At 44.7% G+C, this 15,920-nt stretch overlaps 1 protein-coding gene across 1 annotated transcript; it reads left to right on the top strand.

The window, feature by feature from the left end:
* The first annotated feature begins 248 nt into the window (after positions 1–248).
* On the top strand, positions 249–2,896 carry exoc8 (exocyst complex component 8). The gene has a single exon (XM_041188160.1). The coding sequence runs from the start codon at positions 425–427 to the stop codon at positions 2,642–2,644; it is 2,220 nt and encodes a 739-aa protein (XP_041044094.1). The 5' UTR covers positions 249–424; the 3' UTR covers positions 2,645–2,896.
* Positions 2,897–15,920: the final 13,024 nt, after the last annotated feature.

Here is a 15,920-nt window from a genome sequence, read left to right as displayed (position 1 = left end):
ATCGAAAGTCATTGGTGGAACGGTGATCTTCCAACCAATAAGAGAGCGAATCTCCAGGCATGATCAACCAATAGGAAACCACGTTTGATTCATGGCGCTTACAACCAATACGAGAAGAGAGTGAGAGAGATGGCCAGGCAAGGTCAGCCAATAGGATGCCAGCGCTGGTTCAGGGGCGCCATGCGGCCAATGAGAGGGCAGGTGTCGGGGCAGGTCCAGCCAATCGAAAGCGCCGGGCGGGGCTGCGGGACTTGAGGCCCAGCTGTCAGTTGGTGGAGTCAGCGGAAGCGGTGCGTCGGGCTTGGCCGCTGCGGGCGTACGGAGGGGGGTGGGGAGAGAGAGAGAGACCTTGGCAGCACCGACGGTTTAAGAGGAAAGCTCGAGGGCGGCGGCGGATCGGCCGCCTTCCCCTCTCCGTGTTAAGATGGCGGCGGATGTGGCCTCTCGGCTGCGGCGCCAGCTGGAAGCCCCCCGCTTCGAGCCGGCCCAGTATGTCAAGCAGCTGTCGCAGCAGTCGGACGGCGACCGCGACCTGCAGGAGCATCGGCACAAGATCCAGAGCCTAGCCGACGAGACGGCGCAGAACCTGAAGAAGAACGTCTACAAGAACTACCGGCAGTTCATCGAGACGGCGCGGGAGATCTCCTACCTGGAGAGCGAGATGTACCAGCTCAGCCACATCCTGACCGAGCAGAAGGGCATTATGGACGGCCTGACCCAGATGCTGCTGGCGGCCGACAAGGAGCAGCAGCAGCAGCATCAGCATCAGGGCCCCCGCCAGCTGCAGCCCTCGCTGGTCGGCGGCGGCGGGGCCTCTTCATCCTCCGTGACCGCCTCGTCCTCCGCCTCCGCCACCAGCAGCAGCGGCGGCACCACCTCCTCGTCCGAGGCCTTCCTCATCCTGCCCCGGGAGGCCGAGGAGCACAAGCAGCGCACCCTCACCACCTTGCTGGAGAAGGTGGAGGGCTGCCAGGACATCCTGCAGGCCCCGGGCCGCTACCTGGTCTACAACGGCGACCTGCTGGAGTGCGACGCCGAGAGCGCCGCCCAGGTGCAGCGGGTGCACGCCTTCCTCATGAACGACTGCCTGCTGGTGGCCGCCTGGCTGCCCAGCCGCCGCGGTGCCGTGCGCTACCGCTACGATGCCCTGTACCCGCTGGACAGCTTCGCCGTGGTCAACGTCAAGGACAACGGGCCCATGCGCGACATGTTCAAGATCCTAATGTTCCCCGACACGCGGGTCTTCCAGGCCGAGAACGCCAAGGTCAAGAAGGAGTGGCTGGAGATCCTGGACCAGACCAAGAAGAACAAGGCGCTGACCGAGCGCCTGGAGGTGGAGAAGGAGGAAGCCAAGGCCCGCCTGCTGGTGGCCGAGGAAGAGAAGCAGCAGCAGAGGCCCCTGTCGCCCAAGGCCAACCCGTTCGAGGAGGAGGCCACCGACCCGGCCGCGGAGCTGGTGGACCTGAGCCTGGAGTGGATCCAGGAGCTGCCCGAGGACCTGGACGTCTGCATCGCTCAGCGGGACTTCGAAGGGGCCGTCGACCTGCTGGACAAGCTGTCCGAGTACCTGAGCGGGGCGGCCAGCCAGCCCGGCGTGCGCCAGCTGCGGAGCCGGGTGGACCAGCGGGTCCGCCGCCTGACCGACGTGCTGGTGTACGAGCTGTCGCCCGGGCGCTCGCTGCGAGGGGGCCCGCGGGCCACACGGCGCGCCGTCTCCCAGCTGATCCGGCTGGGCCAGTCGACCAAGGCCTGTGAGCTCTTCCTGAAGAACCGGGCGGCGGCTGTGCAGACGGCCATTCGGCAGCTGCGCATCGAGGGCGCCACCTTGCTCTACATCCACAAGCTCTGCAACATCTTCTTCACCGGCCTGCTGGACACGGCCAAGGAGTTTGAGATGGACTTCGCCGGTGACAGCGGCTGTTATTCGGCCTTTGTGGTGTGGTCGCGCTCGGCCACCCGGCTCTTCGTGGACGCTTTCAGCAAGCAGGTGTTTGACAGCAAGGAGAGCCTGTCTACCACGGCCGAGTGTGTGGAGGTGGCCAAGGAGCATTGCAGCAAGCTCAGTGAGATCGGCCTGGATCTCACCTTTACACTCCAGGCTCTGCTGGTCAAGGACATCAAGGCTGCCCTCCACAGCTACAAAGGCATCATCATGGAGGCCACCAAGCACCGTAACTCTGAGGAGATGTGGAGAAGAATGAACCTGATGACGCCTGAGGCCTTGGCAAAGTTGAAGGAAGAGATGAAGGCTAGTGGCATCACCAATTTTGATCAGTATACTGGTGACGACTGCTGGGTCAACCTCAGCTACACCATCGTGGCCTTCACAAAGCAGCTGATGGCTTTCTTAGAGGAAGGGCTGAAGCTCTACTTCCCTGAGCTGCACATGGTCCTTTTGGAAAGCCTGCGAGAGATCATCCTGGTGGCCGTGCAGCATGTCGACTACAGCCTGCGCTGTGAACAGGACCCAGAGAAGAAAATCTTCATTCGTGAGAATGTTTCCTTCCTCTATGAGACTGTCCTTCCAGTGGTGGAGAGACGGTTCGAGGAAGGAGTTGGAACACCAGCCAAACAGCTCCAGGATCTCCGCAATGGTTCTCGGGTCATTCGTGTCAACCCAGAAAGCACCAACTCATTTGTGTAAACTCCAGAAGCATTTTGTGAATGAATCAATTATTGCAGACATTACCTGCACAATTACACACTTGTCATTCATTGCTAATGCTGTATTATGTGGGACTCATCATGAACTTGCTGCCTTACCTCAGATACAGCATGAAGATTAATGTTATCTATTAGATGTGAGCTGCCATTTTCAATATCACCTGCCCTGTACAGACTTATTTGTTTTTGTGTCCTGTTATATTCCACTAGTAAAAGCACTTTGTTACAATTATGATATTTGCTTTAATCCAAACCTTTTTTACAAAAAAAAATTGAACACGAGGGGAAAATCTTTGGTGCTGTTTAGCTGATCAGAATGCAGGACAGACATTGTTTTTGCATTCAAAATTCAAACTGAGTTTTTCTCTAAAGGTTTTGTTCAGAGCATAACAGATACACTTAAAGGCTGAAGTAAACCTCTCTCAGGAAAGTAAGTGGAGGCCATGGTTTCATAGAACTGTGGAATGTTGAGCACAGAAAAATGTCCTTTTAAGTCTTTGTTGGTGTTATCTCCACACAAATGACTTAATCTAATCCTGCAGCCCTGACTGAGTCCATTTTCAAACAACCAGTATCCTAAAATAATCTGTGGCAAAGAATTACATGTTTAAACTATTCCCAGTGTATATATGTTTAATCTGTTGATTCTGGCAGTTGAATGTCAACTTGCAGTGCATTGAATAAGCAGGTGCAGGTTGCTGTGTTCTTCATTAGATGTGATGGCATGAAAGAGCTGAGCAACTGCCTATGTTTGTTTATTTTCTTTTGGATGTGCCGACTATAGAAATGTATTGTTCTTAGACTGAAGGCCTGTGGTACTTTTTAAGATCTGTTGTGTTCAATTAGTGTATGGATGTGGACCTACTCTGACCGCAATCTTCAATTGTGAAAGGTTTATAGTTGCAGCCAAATTCCAAAGTTAGGTTCCATCAAAAGTGTTTCTCTCTTAAGCATGCTCCTTAAGCCCTATTCTTTAGCCAAGTTTTTGATCACTTGTCCTAATACGTAATATGGCTTTATGTCATATTATGTCAAATTTTGTCTGCTTGGTCTCCTGTGAAGCACTTTGGTGACATTTAACTATGTCAAAAAAAAAATGCTACATTTTTTTTTGTTGATACTCCTGGCAGGGTCAAATTTTATTCCTGGATTTACACAGCCCAAGTCTTTGTTAAACAATGTCCATTTATTTACAATATTGGTATATTTCCATCTGCTGGCATCCAGAGTATTTTGATATCTATTTATTGGATTATTTCAATCTTAACTGGATGTTCATAAAATGGCCTATATTTGCAAATAACTTATCTAAGACCAGCTTAAAAGAATTCCATGACAAATTTCAAGTTTTAAAGTTGTTACTGTAACAAACAAATAAAAAGCAACAAACTAATACTCTAAACAACAGGAAAGATAACCCTTTGTCTTATTACGACCAATGATTCCATGTTGCCTATATACTTAGCAACAGGCTTTCCACAGAATTGCAATCTTTTCAGAAAACAATCGAAAGTCATTCCCATCTCCCATTGGGTTTACTCCCTACCATTTTGCCAAATTGCAATGTCCTGTGACTGTGACAGGTCCTCTCCCTCAGACCTCTGAGAATTCCGAAATCAACATTCAGCAGTAAGACCCACACTGGTGATTTTCTCCCAGCTTTGCTAGGGCAGATCTTCCAGTGCCTTTAAATCGGTTCATTCTCTTCGACCCATGCACATGCTTTCCCCAGCATTCTGTCTGATAACTAACAGAAAACCATCTTTTCTCTCTGCAGACTACAGAAACTGTTGTTTTCTCTTTCTGTGTTCAAAGTCTCTGAGACACAAACATTTGCTTCTACCTTTGTTTTAAAGTGTTAGACCTAGCATGTGTATTTCAATAACAAAGGTTTATTGTCAGGCAGAACTTATAGCAGATCACATGACTTTTTTCACTACTTAACTTTACCTTTCACAATCCAAAACATAGTTATAAAACTTTGCTTTAGTAACAGTGGTTTCAGTGATTCTGACTAGATATACCACCTGAGTATTCTCTCTCTTTTTTTAAAGAACTTTTTTTTACATTACAGGTGGTAAAATGTAGCAAGGGGAATCTCATTACATGTATGTAGGCTTGTGATGCCAGATTGGAGAAATATTTCTATACTACTTGAAACAAAAATGTAGCTTTGCAAAAATAAAACGGCGCTCATTACCTCAGGACCAAGGATCCCAAAGCATTTTAAGTATTTTTGAAGGGTAAACGATGTTGTAGGAAATGCAACAGCTAATTTGTGCTTACTCCCACACATAGCAACATGATAATGACCAGTTAATCTGTTTGGATGACATTGGTTGAGGGATAGGCATGGAATGGTATATTTTCCGTCCTCCTGAGATGTTGAATGGGCCTTGGTAAAAGACAGCACCTCTAGTAATGCCGTATTCTTTCAGTACTGCACTGGAATTGTTCACTTACAATTTGTGCTCAAGTCTTGTGTGGAACGTGAACCCCCAATCTTCTGACTGACGTGAGGGTGCTACCACTGAGCCAAATGTTTCCACTTGTGGGAGAAACTGGAATAAGGGGGCACAGTTTAAAAATAAGAGGTCCACTGTTTAAGATGGCAATGAGAAATCTTTCCTGTGAGGGTCATTACCCTGTGGAATTCTCTTCCACAGAAAGCAGTGGAGGCTGGGTTATTGAAACTATTCAAGGCAGAGTCAGACAGATTTGTGATAGACAAGGGAGTCAAGGGTTATGGGGGGCAGAAAGCAAAGTGGAATTGAGACCACAACCAGATCAGTCGTGATCTTACTGAATGCCGGAGCAGGCTTGAACAGCTGAATGGCCTACTCCTGCTCCTAAGTCCTATGTTCCTATATTTTAAGGCTGACACCTAGGTGGTATCCTGAAGGTGTAACTAGCAGTTGACGCTGTTCACCTATGGAGCTGTTTGTTCCTTAGTACTTTCACTGAGCGATGAGATAAGAACATGAAACTAGTTCTGTACTAACGCTTGATTTTCACAAATACTTCTAATTAGGGGTGAGAGTTGGTTAACTTAATTCCCTGTCATTTTCAAGATGGATGGGCATCACATGTAACCTAACAGGATATTAAGGACCTCCATTTTTTATTTATTTTTAAACAGTGGTGAAAGAAGGAATATTACAGACAATGACAATCATAATCCACCTGCAAGTTACTCAGAAAAGCTCTTTTAGAGCCATCACCTATTTTTAAAAAATTTGTTACAACGATCATAGCCTTTAAATAGCTTTGTGAATTGCGATCTATTTGAAACTGGTAGAAAGTATGTTACCAAGTTTGAAAAAAACCTAATTAGAACAAACTACTTTGGTGAGAATTAATAATATATTTACTGCGTTTCAAGTTCCACCTTGTTTAACTCTTAAGTAAATAGCTGAATGGTCCACTGCTATTCCTATGTTTTCAGAAATAAATACCTCGATTGAACCTGCCTCCATCACACTCTCAGGCGGTGCATTCCAGACCACAACCACTCACTGCGTGAAATAGTTTTTCTTCATGTCTCCAATGCTTCTTTTGACAATTACCTTTAAATCTGTGTCCTTTTGTTCTCAATCCTTCAACCAAAGGGAACAATTTTTCCCTATCAATTCTGTCCAGACCCCTCATGATTTTGTATACCTCTATCAAATCTCCTTTCCACCTTCTCCAAGGAAAACAGTCCCAACTTCTCCAATCTATCCATGTAACTGAAGTTCCTCATCCCTGGAACCATTTTTTTAAATCTTTTTTGTACTCACTCTAATGTCTTCACATCTTTCCTAAAGTGCAGTGCCCAAAACTGGACACCATACACCAGTTGAGGCCGAACAAAGTTTAACATAACCTCCTTGCTTTTGTACTCTCCCTACTAATAAAGCCCAGATACGGTATATTTTATGAACCACGCTCTCAACCTGTCCTGCCACCTTCAATGACTTATGCAGATATACACCTAGGTCCCTGTGCCTCCTTTCAAATTGTACCCTTTATTTTATAGTCGTTTTGCATTCTTCATAGCAAAACGAATGACTTCAGACTTCTCTGAATTAAATTCCATCTGTCACTTGTCCGCCCTTTCCAATAAGTTGCTTGTGTCCTTTTGAAGTTCTATACTATCCTCACAGTTCACAATGCTTCCAAATTTCATATCATCCACAAATCTTGAAGTTGTGCCCTGTACACTGAGGTTTAGGTCATTAATATATATCAGGAACAGTGGGGAATTCCACTGCAAAGCTTCCTGCAGTCTGGAAAAAATATCCATTAACCATTACTTGCTGTTTCCTATCGCTCAGCCTATTTCACGTCCATGTTGCTACTGTCCCTTTCATTCCATGAGCTAAAACTGCTCACAAGTCTGTTGGAAGTCCATGTACATCACATCAACATCATTACCCTAATCAACCAACCCTCTCTGTTAATTCATCAAAAAAACTTATAAGTTAAACATGATATTCCTTTCGCCAATCTGCACTGGCTTTTCTTAATTGATCCACATTTGTCCAAGTGACTATTAATTTTGTCCCAAATTATCATTTCCAGAAGCTTCCCTATTATTGAGGTTAAACTGACTGGACTGTAGTCTTTGAGCTTATCTTTATACATTTTTTCGAACAAGGCTATAACATGTTCACTTAATCCCTGGGATAAAGGGGTTATCTTTATGAGGGAATGTTGGGCCTGTATCCATTAGAGTTTAGAAGAACGAGCGATTATTTTATTGAACCCTATAAGATCCTGAAGGGGCTTGAGAGGATGTTTCTCCTTATGGGAGAGACTAGAACTAGGGGGCACAGTTTTAAAAGGGGTCTTCCACTTAAGATGGAGATGAACATTTTTTTCTCAAAGCGTTGTTAGTTTGTGGAATTCTCTTCCCCTGAGATCGGTGGAGGCAGGATCAATGAATATTTTTAAGGCTGAGTTGGATCTGCACTGTGTGCTGCTTTGGGTTGCATTAGAGTGCTTTAGTTGGAATTTGATGAGTGAGGGACTTTTAAGGATTAATAAAGCCTAATCTTTCTTTAATTTATCAATTAGCTGAAAGTTGCTCTTTGAGTCGGGAGAAGGTGAGTTTTAGTCCAACTTTAAAACAGGGGTTATACAGGCTCCGCTTGCAGCTACAGCTAGTTAAGAGATAACTGGCTTAAACAAGTTTTCAGAACCTAGATTCAGAGAGCATTAAAGCAGGCCATCTACAATGCTGCCTTGAGTGCACTGGAATTCTGCTTTGGGCTGCATTAGAGTGCTTAAGTTGGAGTTTGGTGAGGGAAGGAGGTGATCCTATCATTTTCTACCTTTCTTCAAAGAAGAGCAGCGGCCTTGTTAAGTAGGACCTGTGAGTATTTCTACTGTCCTTAATATTCTCTAAACTAAAGTAAAGGGAGTAATGTAAGGCTAAGTTATGGCAGAGCAGCTCGGCCACGTGGAATGCTCCTCCTGTGCAATTGTGGGAAGTCAGGGACACTTCCAGTGTCCAGGGCGATCGTGTGTAGGAAATGTCTCCAGCTGCATCCACTTGAAATCTGCATTTCAGAGCTGGAGCTGTGGCTAGAGTCATTGTGGAGCATCCACAAGGATGAGATCTTTGTGGATAGCATGTACAGTGAGGTGGTCATACCACAGGTAAAGAGTGCACGGGCAGAAAGTGAATGGGTGACAATCAAAAAGAGTAATAGCATTGGGCAGGTAGTGCATGAATCCCCTGGGTTTATCTCCCTCTCTAAAAATTTTCCGCTTTGCATACAGCTGGGGGAGATGGCTGTTGCTACATTCTCCTGAAAAAGCAAGTTTGTGGCACCATGAGCGGCTCAGCTGCACAGAGGGTGAGAAAAAAGAGTAGGAGAGCAATACTTATAGGGGATTCTATCGTAAGATGAACAGAAAGATATTTCTGCGGCTGTAGATGTGATACCAGGATGTTGCCTCCCTGGTGCCAGGGTCAACGATGTCACTGAGCGGCTACAGGACATTCTGAAGGGGGAGGGTGAACAGCCAGACATTGTGGTCCATATCAGTACCAATAACATCTTGGGGACCAGGTGAGGGATACACAGCCCTTGTCAAAGACAATGTGGAGAAGTGGGAGTTATGTGATATGCACCTCTAGTTTGTGAAACCAGTAATATTACCTTATGGAACTGCAAGCTCAGTCTGCTGTTTACCATCCTACAAGCAGCCTCAGAAAAAAGGAGCTGTCTGGCCAGTTTTGTACACCTAGCGCCCATTTACATTGCTTCCACTGAAACTTCTGTACCATTGCCTACAAGACTGATTCATCTCTGTTTGCCTATCTCATCGGAAAAGTGAATTATACAACGTTGATTTTCAGCCTTCCTCTGTGAAAGGATACCTCATTGGACTTAGATTCTGGACTCTGGAAACCACATGAAACACCATTTCTTTTCACTATAAATCGTTCTTTTCTCTATCCCTCCTTTTATTTGTGAATGCAAAGGGGGCAATGTTGTGACCCCCCTCCTGCATTTTGAATATGTGCAAATAAACTAATCCTTTCAGTTCATCCTATCTTGAGTTTGCTGTGGGGTTATTAATAGAAATTGGATCATACCAAAACTGAAGGGTCGGGAAACACACCATTGCTTATAAAGGGGGAAGCAAATCAAAATACCTCTTTGTTTACAGACAGGTGGTGAGAGGAGAAAGTAATGCTATTTAAATTAACCCCTTTCCTGTCCGTAACATAACCCTCTATTCCCCTCCCCCTCATATGCTTGTCTAGCTTCCCCTTAAATGCATCTATACTATTTGTTTTAAGCACTCCCTGTAGTAGCAAATTCCACATTTTCAATGCAAATTCCACATTTTCAATGCTCTGGGTGAAGAAGTTTCTTCTGAATTCTCTATTGAATTTTTGGTGACTATTTGTATTGATCACCTCTAGTTATGCTCTTCTCCATAAGTGAAAATATTCCCTCTGTATCCATTCTATCAAACCTTTCATAATTTTAAAGACCTCTGTTAAGTCACCCCTCAGACTTATTTTTTTCAAGAGCAAAGAGACCCAGCCTGGCAATCCTGTTACGATCCCAGCTGATGTTACCACTGGACAAGTCAGATCCCAAACTGGAACCTGATTTGATAGATTCCAACTTTTTTTTTAGAAACTGGAGGGCAGTTACTAAACACATTCACTGGAGTCTTGCCAATGTACTTTTAACACAAAGAATAAAATGTTTATTAAGCAAGAAAAATAGACTATATTACACTGAACAAAAAGGTTACAAATATTTTAATACAAACGCTAGTAAATGAACCAAATCACACTACTCCTCCATCCCAAATATACCTCTACAAATATATACAAATTCATAACATTAACACAATTTACAATATCTATTTTACACTCTACTATTGGGCTAAGCCTGCGGTACATGCAAAGCAACAGGCCAACTGTGGTCGGACACACCACACTCCAAAACCAAGTGGCAGATGCCACCAGAGCAGGTTCCATGGATTTCTCATCAATCTCAACCCCCACACCTCCCCCCACCCACCAACTTGGACATCTTCAACAAAGTTGACCTCCACGGTTTCAATCTCACCTTCTGATGTTCCTTTCCCCTGGATTTCCGCGTATGCTCAAAATTCACCTTCCGCACACACTCTCAGATATTTGGCCAAGCCAAGCAGAACACCATGGCTCCAAAGGGTACCTTTGCCCTTACAGCCTGCGATACAGAGTCACCAACCTTCAGCAGCCCCTCAGATCTTCAGGCTTCTGACAGAGCCCATTTTGCTTTGTCTGCTCCTAGCGGCTCTGTATCTTTAATTTGGAGACTTTTTCTCTGCTCCTTACTTTTAACTTTACTCAACAGGACCTGTTTCAGATTCCTGTTCATGGCCCTTACCTAAACTATCTTCTGGGACTTCTTCCTGTCCCAATCCCTCATTTGGGACCTTCTCCCTGTCCCTTGTCCTGCTCCTTGGGGCACACTCTGTGCAATGGTGCTCCTCTTCCAGGTCACCTGACCTCCTTTTCACGCTGTTTCACTTTTCTGCTTGTTTGCTCCTGTGCAGGCGTGCAGGACTGGTTTACAATTTGAAGATGAAAAACAAATGAACTGCATATGTGCAGCCATTCTACATGCGCAGAAACCCCAAGACCCACTGGAGTTTTCAACCTTTGAGCTCTCGATGTGAGGTAAGTTTTTTTTCTTTTCTTTGGGAGCTTGTCACAATACTGATATGTACACCCACAAATTTTTGGTATCAACCTTTTAAATCCTCTCTGCACCCTCTCCACTACCCTTAAACATTTTTTTTAAAATGGTGACCAGATCCGCATGCAATACTCTAAGTCTGGTTAACCAAGATTTGATGTAGGTTTAGCAAAATGTCCCTACTTTCCAATTCTATCCCTCTAGAAATAAACCTAGTACTCACTTTTTTATGGCCTTACTAACCTTTGGCACAACTTTTATTAATTGGTGCTTTTGTACTCCAAGATAATCTTTGTTCCTCTATCCTACCTGGACTTGCAACTTCCAAGTAATAAGTGACCTCCTTATTCTTCATACCACCTCTATCTATGCTGAACTTCATTTGCTAAATATTTGCCCATTATGCAAGTTTGTTAATATCTTCCTGAAATTTGTTGCAGTCCTCCTCGGTATTGACTATCCTCCCCAATTTGTTGTTATCCGCAAATTTAGAAATTGTGGTTTTGATTCCTGTGACCAAATTATTAATGTAAATTGTGAACATCAGTGACCCTAGCACTGATCCTTGTGGGACACCACTTCCCACTTTCCACCACTCTGAGTAGCTCCCCTTTACTCCCAATCTCTGTTTTCTGCCTTGAAGCCGATTAGCAATCCATTCTGCCTTTTGCCCCCTGAATCCATATTCTCTGACCTTAGTCATTTATTTATTATGGAGCACCTTAACAAAGACCTTTTGAGAATCCAAATAAATTACAGTTACTGCATTATCGTTGTCTACTCTCTCTGTTACTTCCTCAAAAAATTCAATAAGTTGGTCAAGCAAGATTTTCCCTTTTGAAATTCATGCTGACTTTTTTCCATTCCTACATGTTCTTCTGTTCTCTCCTTTAGTAGAGATTCCATTATTTTCCTACTCCCAACATTAGGCTGATGGACTATAATCCTCTGGGCTGCAAAGGACACTCCCTATCTCCCTAATTATTATTTTTCTATTTACTCCAGGGATGTGAGCATCGCTGGCTGGGCCAGCATTTATTGCCCATCCTTAGTAGCCCTTGAGAAGGTGCTGGTGAGCCACCTTCTTGAACCGCTGCAATCCATGTGGTGTAGGTACACCCACAGTGCTGTTAGGGAGAGAGTTCCAGGACTTTTACCCAGCGACAGTGAAGGAACAGCAATATATTTCCAAGTCAAGATGGTGAGTGACTAGGAGGGGAACTTCCAGGTGGTGGTGTTCTTATGTGTCTGCTGCCCTTGTCCTTCTAGTTGGCAGTGGTCGTGGGTTTGGAAGGTGCTGTCGAAAGAGTCTTGGTGCAATGGTGCAGATTTCCTGCAATGCATCTTGTAGATGGCACACACTGATACCACTGTGTGTTGATGATGGAGGGAGTAAATGTTTGTGGATAAAGAACAAAGAACAAAGAAAAGTACAGCACAGGAACAGGCCCTTCGGCCCTCCAAGCCTGCACCGATCATATTGCCTGTCAACTAAAACGTTTTGCACTTCCGAGGTCCGTATCCCTCTATTCCCATCCTATTCATGTATTTGTCAAGCTATCTCTTAAACACCACTATCGTACCTGCTTCTACAACCTCCTCTGGCAGTGAATTCCAGACACTCACTACCCTCTGCGTAAAAAAACTTGCCCCGCACATCTCCTCTATAGTTTTCTCCTCTCACTTTTAATCTATGTCCTTTAGTAATTGACTCTTTCACCCTAGGAAAAAGCTTCTGACTACTCTGTCCATGCCATTCATAATTTTGTAAACTTCTATCAAGTCGCCCCTCAATCTCCGTCACTCTAGTGAGAACAATCCGAGTTTCTCCAACCTCTCCTCATAGCTAATAATCTTCAGACCAGGCAGCATCCTGGTAAACCTCCTCTGCACCCTCTCCAACACCTCCATATCCTTCTGGTTATGTGGCGACCAGAATTGCATGCAATCAAGGGGTGATGGGGTGCCAATCAAGTGGGTTGCTTTGTCCTCGATGATGTCAAGCTCCTTGCGTGTTGTTGGAGCTGCACTCATCCATGCAAGTGGAGAGTATTCCATCACACTCCTGACTTGCAGATGGTGGATACGTTTGAGAGTCAGGAGGTGAGTTACTCGCTGCAGGATTCTTAACCTCTGACCAGCGGAGAGTTTTCCCCTTGATTACCATTGACTCTAGTTTTGCTAGGGCTCCCTGATGCCACACTTGGTTAAATACTGCCCTTGTGTCAAGGGCAGTCACTCTCACCTCACCTCGGGAGTTCAGCTCTTTTGTCCATGTTTGAACCAAGGCTGTAATAAGGTCAGGAGCTGAGTGGCCCTGGTTCGAACCCAAACTGAGTGTCCTCGAGCAGGTTATTGCTAAGTAAGTACCACTTGATAGTACTGTTGATGATCCCTTCTATCACTTTACTATGATCGAAAGTAGACTGATGGGGCAGTAATTGGCTGGGTTGGATTTGTCCTGCTTTTGGTGTACAGGATATATCTGGGCAATTTTCCACATTGCCGGGTAGAAGCCAGTGTTGTAGCTGTGCTGAAACAGCTTGGCTAGGGGCGCAGTAAGTTCTGGAGCACAAGACTTCAGTCATATCGCTGGAATATTGTCAGGGCCTTTGCAGTATCCAGTGGGACCGACTGGTTTTATTCCTTTTAGACTTTGTAGCAGTTTAATACAACTGAGATGCTTGCTAGACCATTTCATTGGGCATTTAAGAGTCAACCACATTGTGGTAGATCTGAAGTCACATGTAGGCCAGGTAATGATGACAGATTTCCTTCCACAAAGGGACATTAGTGAGACAGATGGGTTTTACAACAATTGACAATGGTTTCATTAGACTTTTAATTTCAGATTTTTATTGATTGAATTCAAATTCCACCATTCACCATGGTGGGATTTGAACCCGGGTTCCCAGAGCAGTGACAATACTGCTATGCCACTGCCTCCCTCCAAATATACAGTCCCTTATTACTACCGCATATCTATTCTGCTTTCACCCCTCCCTGCCATCCCCACCCCTCACCCATCTTGGACAGCCTTCTAAGCCAAGGTGTATTGGTCTGTGTTGTGACTGTCCTCCCTGCAAACTTCTTGTTCTCATAGGCAGTGACTACACCGTACCTGTTGTACTGGACTTATGCCCAAGGGACCTCCTTCTCAACTTTTCTTAAATCCCTACTACCTAGCTCCCTACCAGTCGCATTGTCCCTTACCCAAACCTGTCTTTTCTTCTGGGTATTATTAATTCTGGATAGAACTGTCCAGAAACCTCTCCCCATCTCTTATGTACAATCACATAACTTGCTCTGCCATAACATAATCTCACCTTATTCTATTTATTCCATTGGTTAAAGTATTTATTCAATGATTACTTGTAGTTATGTAGTTATGTACTTGTATTATGTAGTTTAACTAGTTAAGATATAAATATAATCTGATACTCATATTTTACCAGTCCTAGTTTAAACTACTGCCCTAGTTTAGAGAAGAAAGAAACCTTAAAACTCACCAACTAATTACCTAATTATCTGCTCACCTAATTAATGCCTCTGGACATCAGCTCTGAGGTCTCACTGCCTCCCACTCCCTCCATTGGACTGTTCCTTGTTTTGTATAATATCAGAACAGCACCTCTTCACTCATTGCACTGCATTCCCTTGCTCACCAAATTCTTCAAGTATGTGTACTCTGTGGAAGAAGTACTCTGTGAAACTAGATTTCATGCTACTTACTTCTGACCACACATTCATGCCATCGCTATGCCTTCATCCCGGTCTCAGTGCACCTGCTGCTGAAACCCTCATTCATGCCTTTGTTACCTCAAAACTATTTCAACACACTCTGGCTGATCTCCCAAGCTCTACCCTCCTTAAACTTCAGGGCACCTGCTCAACTGTCCATATCTTAATTTGCACCAAGTCCTATTTCCCTATCAGCCCAGTGCTTGTTAACCTATATTGGCTCCTGGTCAAGGAAAAGCCTTGATTTCAAAATTCTTATCCTTGTTTTCAAATCCCTCCATGGCCTCGCCCCTCCCTATCTTTGTAATCTCTTCCATCCCCACAGCCTGCTGAGATATCTGCACTCCTCTAAATCTGGCCTCTTGAGCATCCCTCATTTCATTACTCCACCATTGGTGTCCATGAATACCCTCCCTACACTTCTTCACCCCTCTGCTTTTCTCCTTTAAGATACTCATTAAAACCTACTTCTTTGACCAGACATTTGGTCATTACTCTAATATCTCCTCAATGGGTCAGTGTCATACGCTCCTGTGAGGTGCCTTGGGGTGTTTTATTATGTTAAAGCTGCTATATAAAATAAGTTGTTGTATTTGCTGTATTTACCTACATCTTTGATCCCACTGCTAAATTCATGAGGGCCTTTGCCCTTTCTAACCACATATCCACTGCATCACCAAAACCACATACTTCAATCAGTTTGTACACAAACCAATTCTGTCCCTGCCTCATCTCATCAGCTGCTGAAGCCCTTGTCTATGCCTTTGTTATCATTAAACTTGATTATTCTAATTCACTCCTACTACCCTACATAAACTCATCCAAAACTCTGTTGCCCATATCCTAACTTGCACCAAGCCCAATGCTTGCAGCCCTACATAGGCCCCTGATTTGGCAATGCCTCGGTTTTAAAATTTTCATCCTTGTTTTCAAATCCCTCAATTGTTTCACCGTGCCTTTCTCTGTAATCTCCTTCAGCCCTACAACCCAGTGAAATATCTGCACTCCTTCAATTCTGATCTCTTGTGCATCCCTGATTTTAATCGCTGCACCATTGGTGGCCATTCTTTTGGCTGACTGGGCCCCAACCACTGGAATTCCCTCCCAAAATCTGTCCCTGCCTCTTTTAACTCCTTTAAGATGCTCCTTAAAATTGGCTAAAGCTTGTGACCAAGCTTTTGACAATGTGCCTTCATACCTCTTTTAAGTGGCTTGGTGTCAAATTTTGTTTGAAAATACTTTTGTGAAGCACCTTGGGATGTTTTACTACATAAATGCAGGTTATTGTTCAAGGATCCCATCCAGAAATGAGTC

Source organism: Carcharodon carcharias, chromosome 5 (genome assembly GCF_017639515.1).
Source record: "Carcharodon carcharias isolate sCarCar2 chromosome 5, sCarCar2.pri, whole genome shotgun sequence".
Classification (NCBI taxonomy): domain Eukaryota; kingdom Metazoa; phylum Chordata; class Chondrichthyes; order Lamniformes; family Lamnidae; genus Carcharodon; species Carcharodon carcharias.
This window is presented reverse-complemented; position numbering and strand designations above follow the sequence as displayed.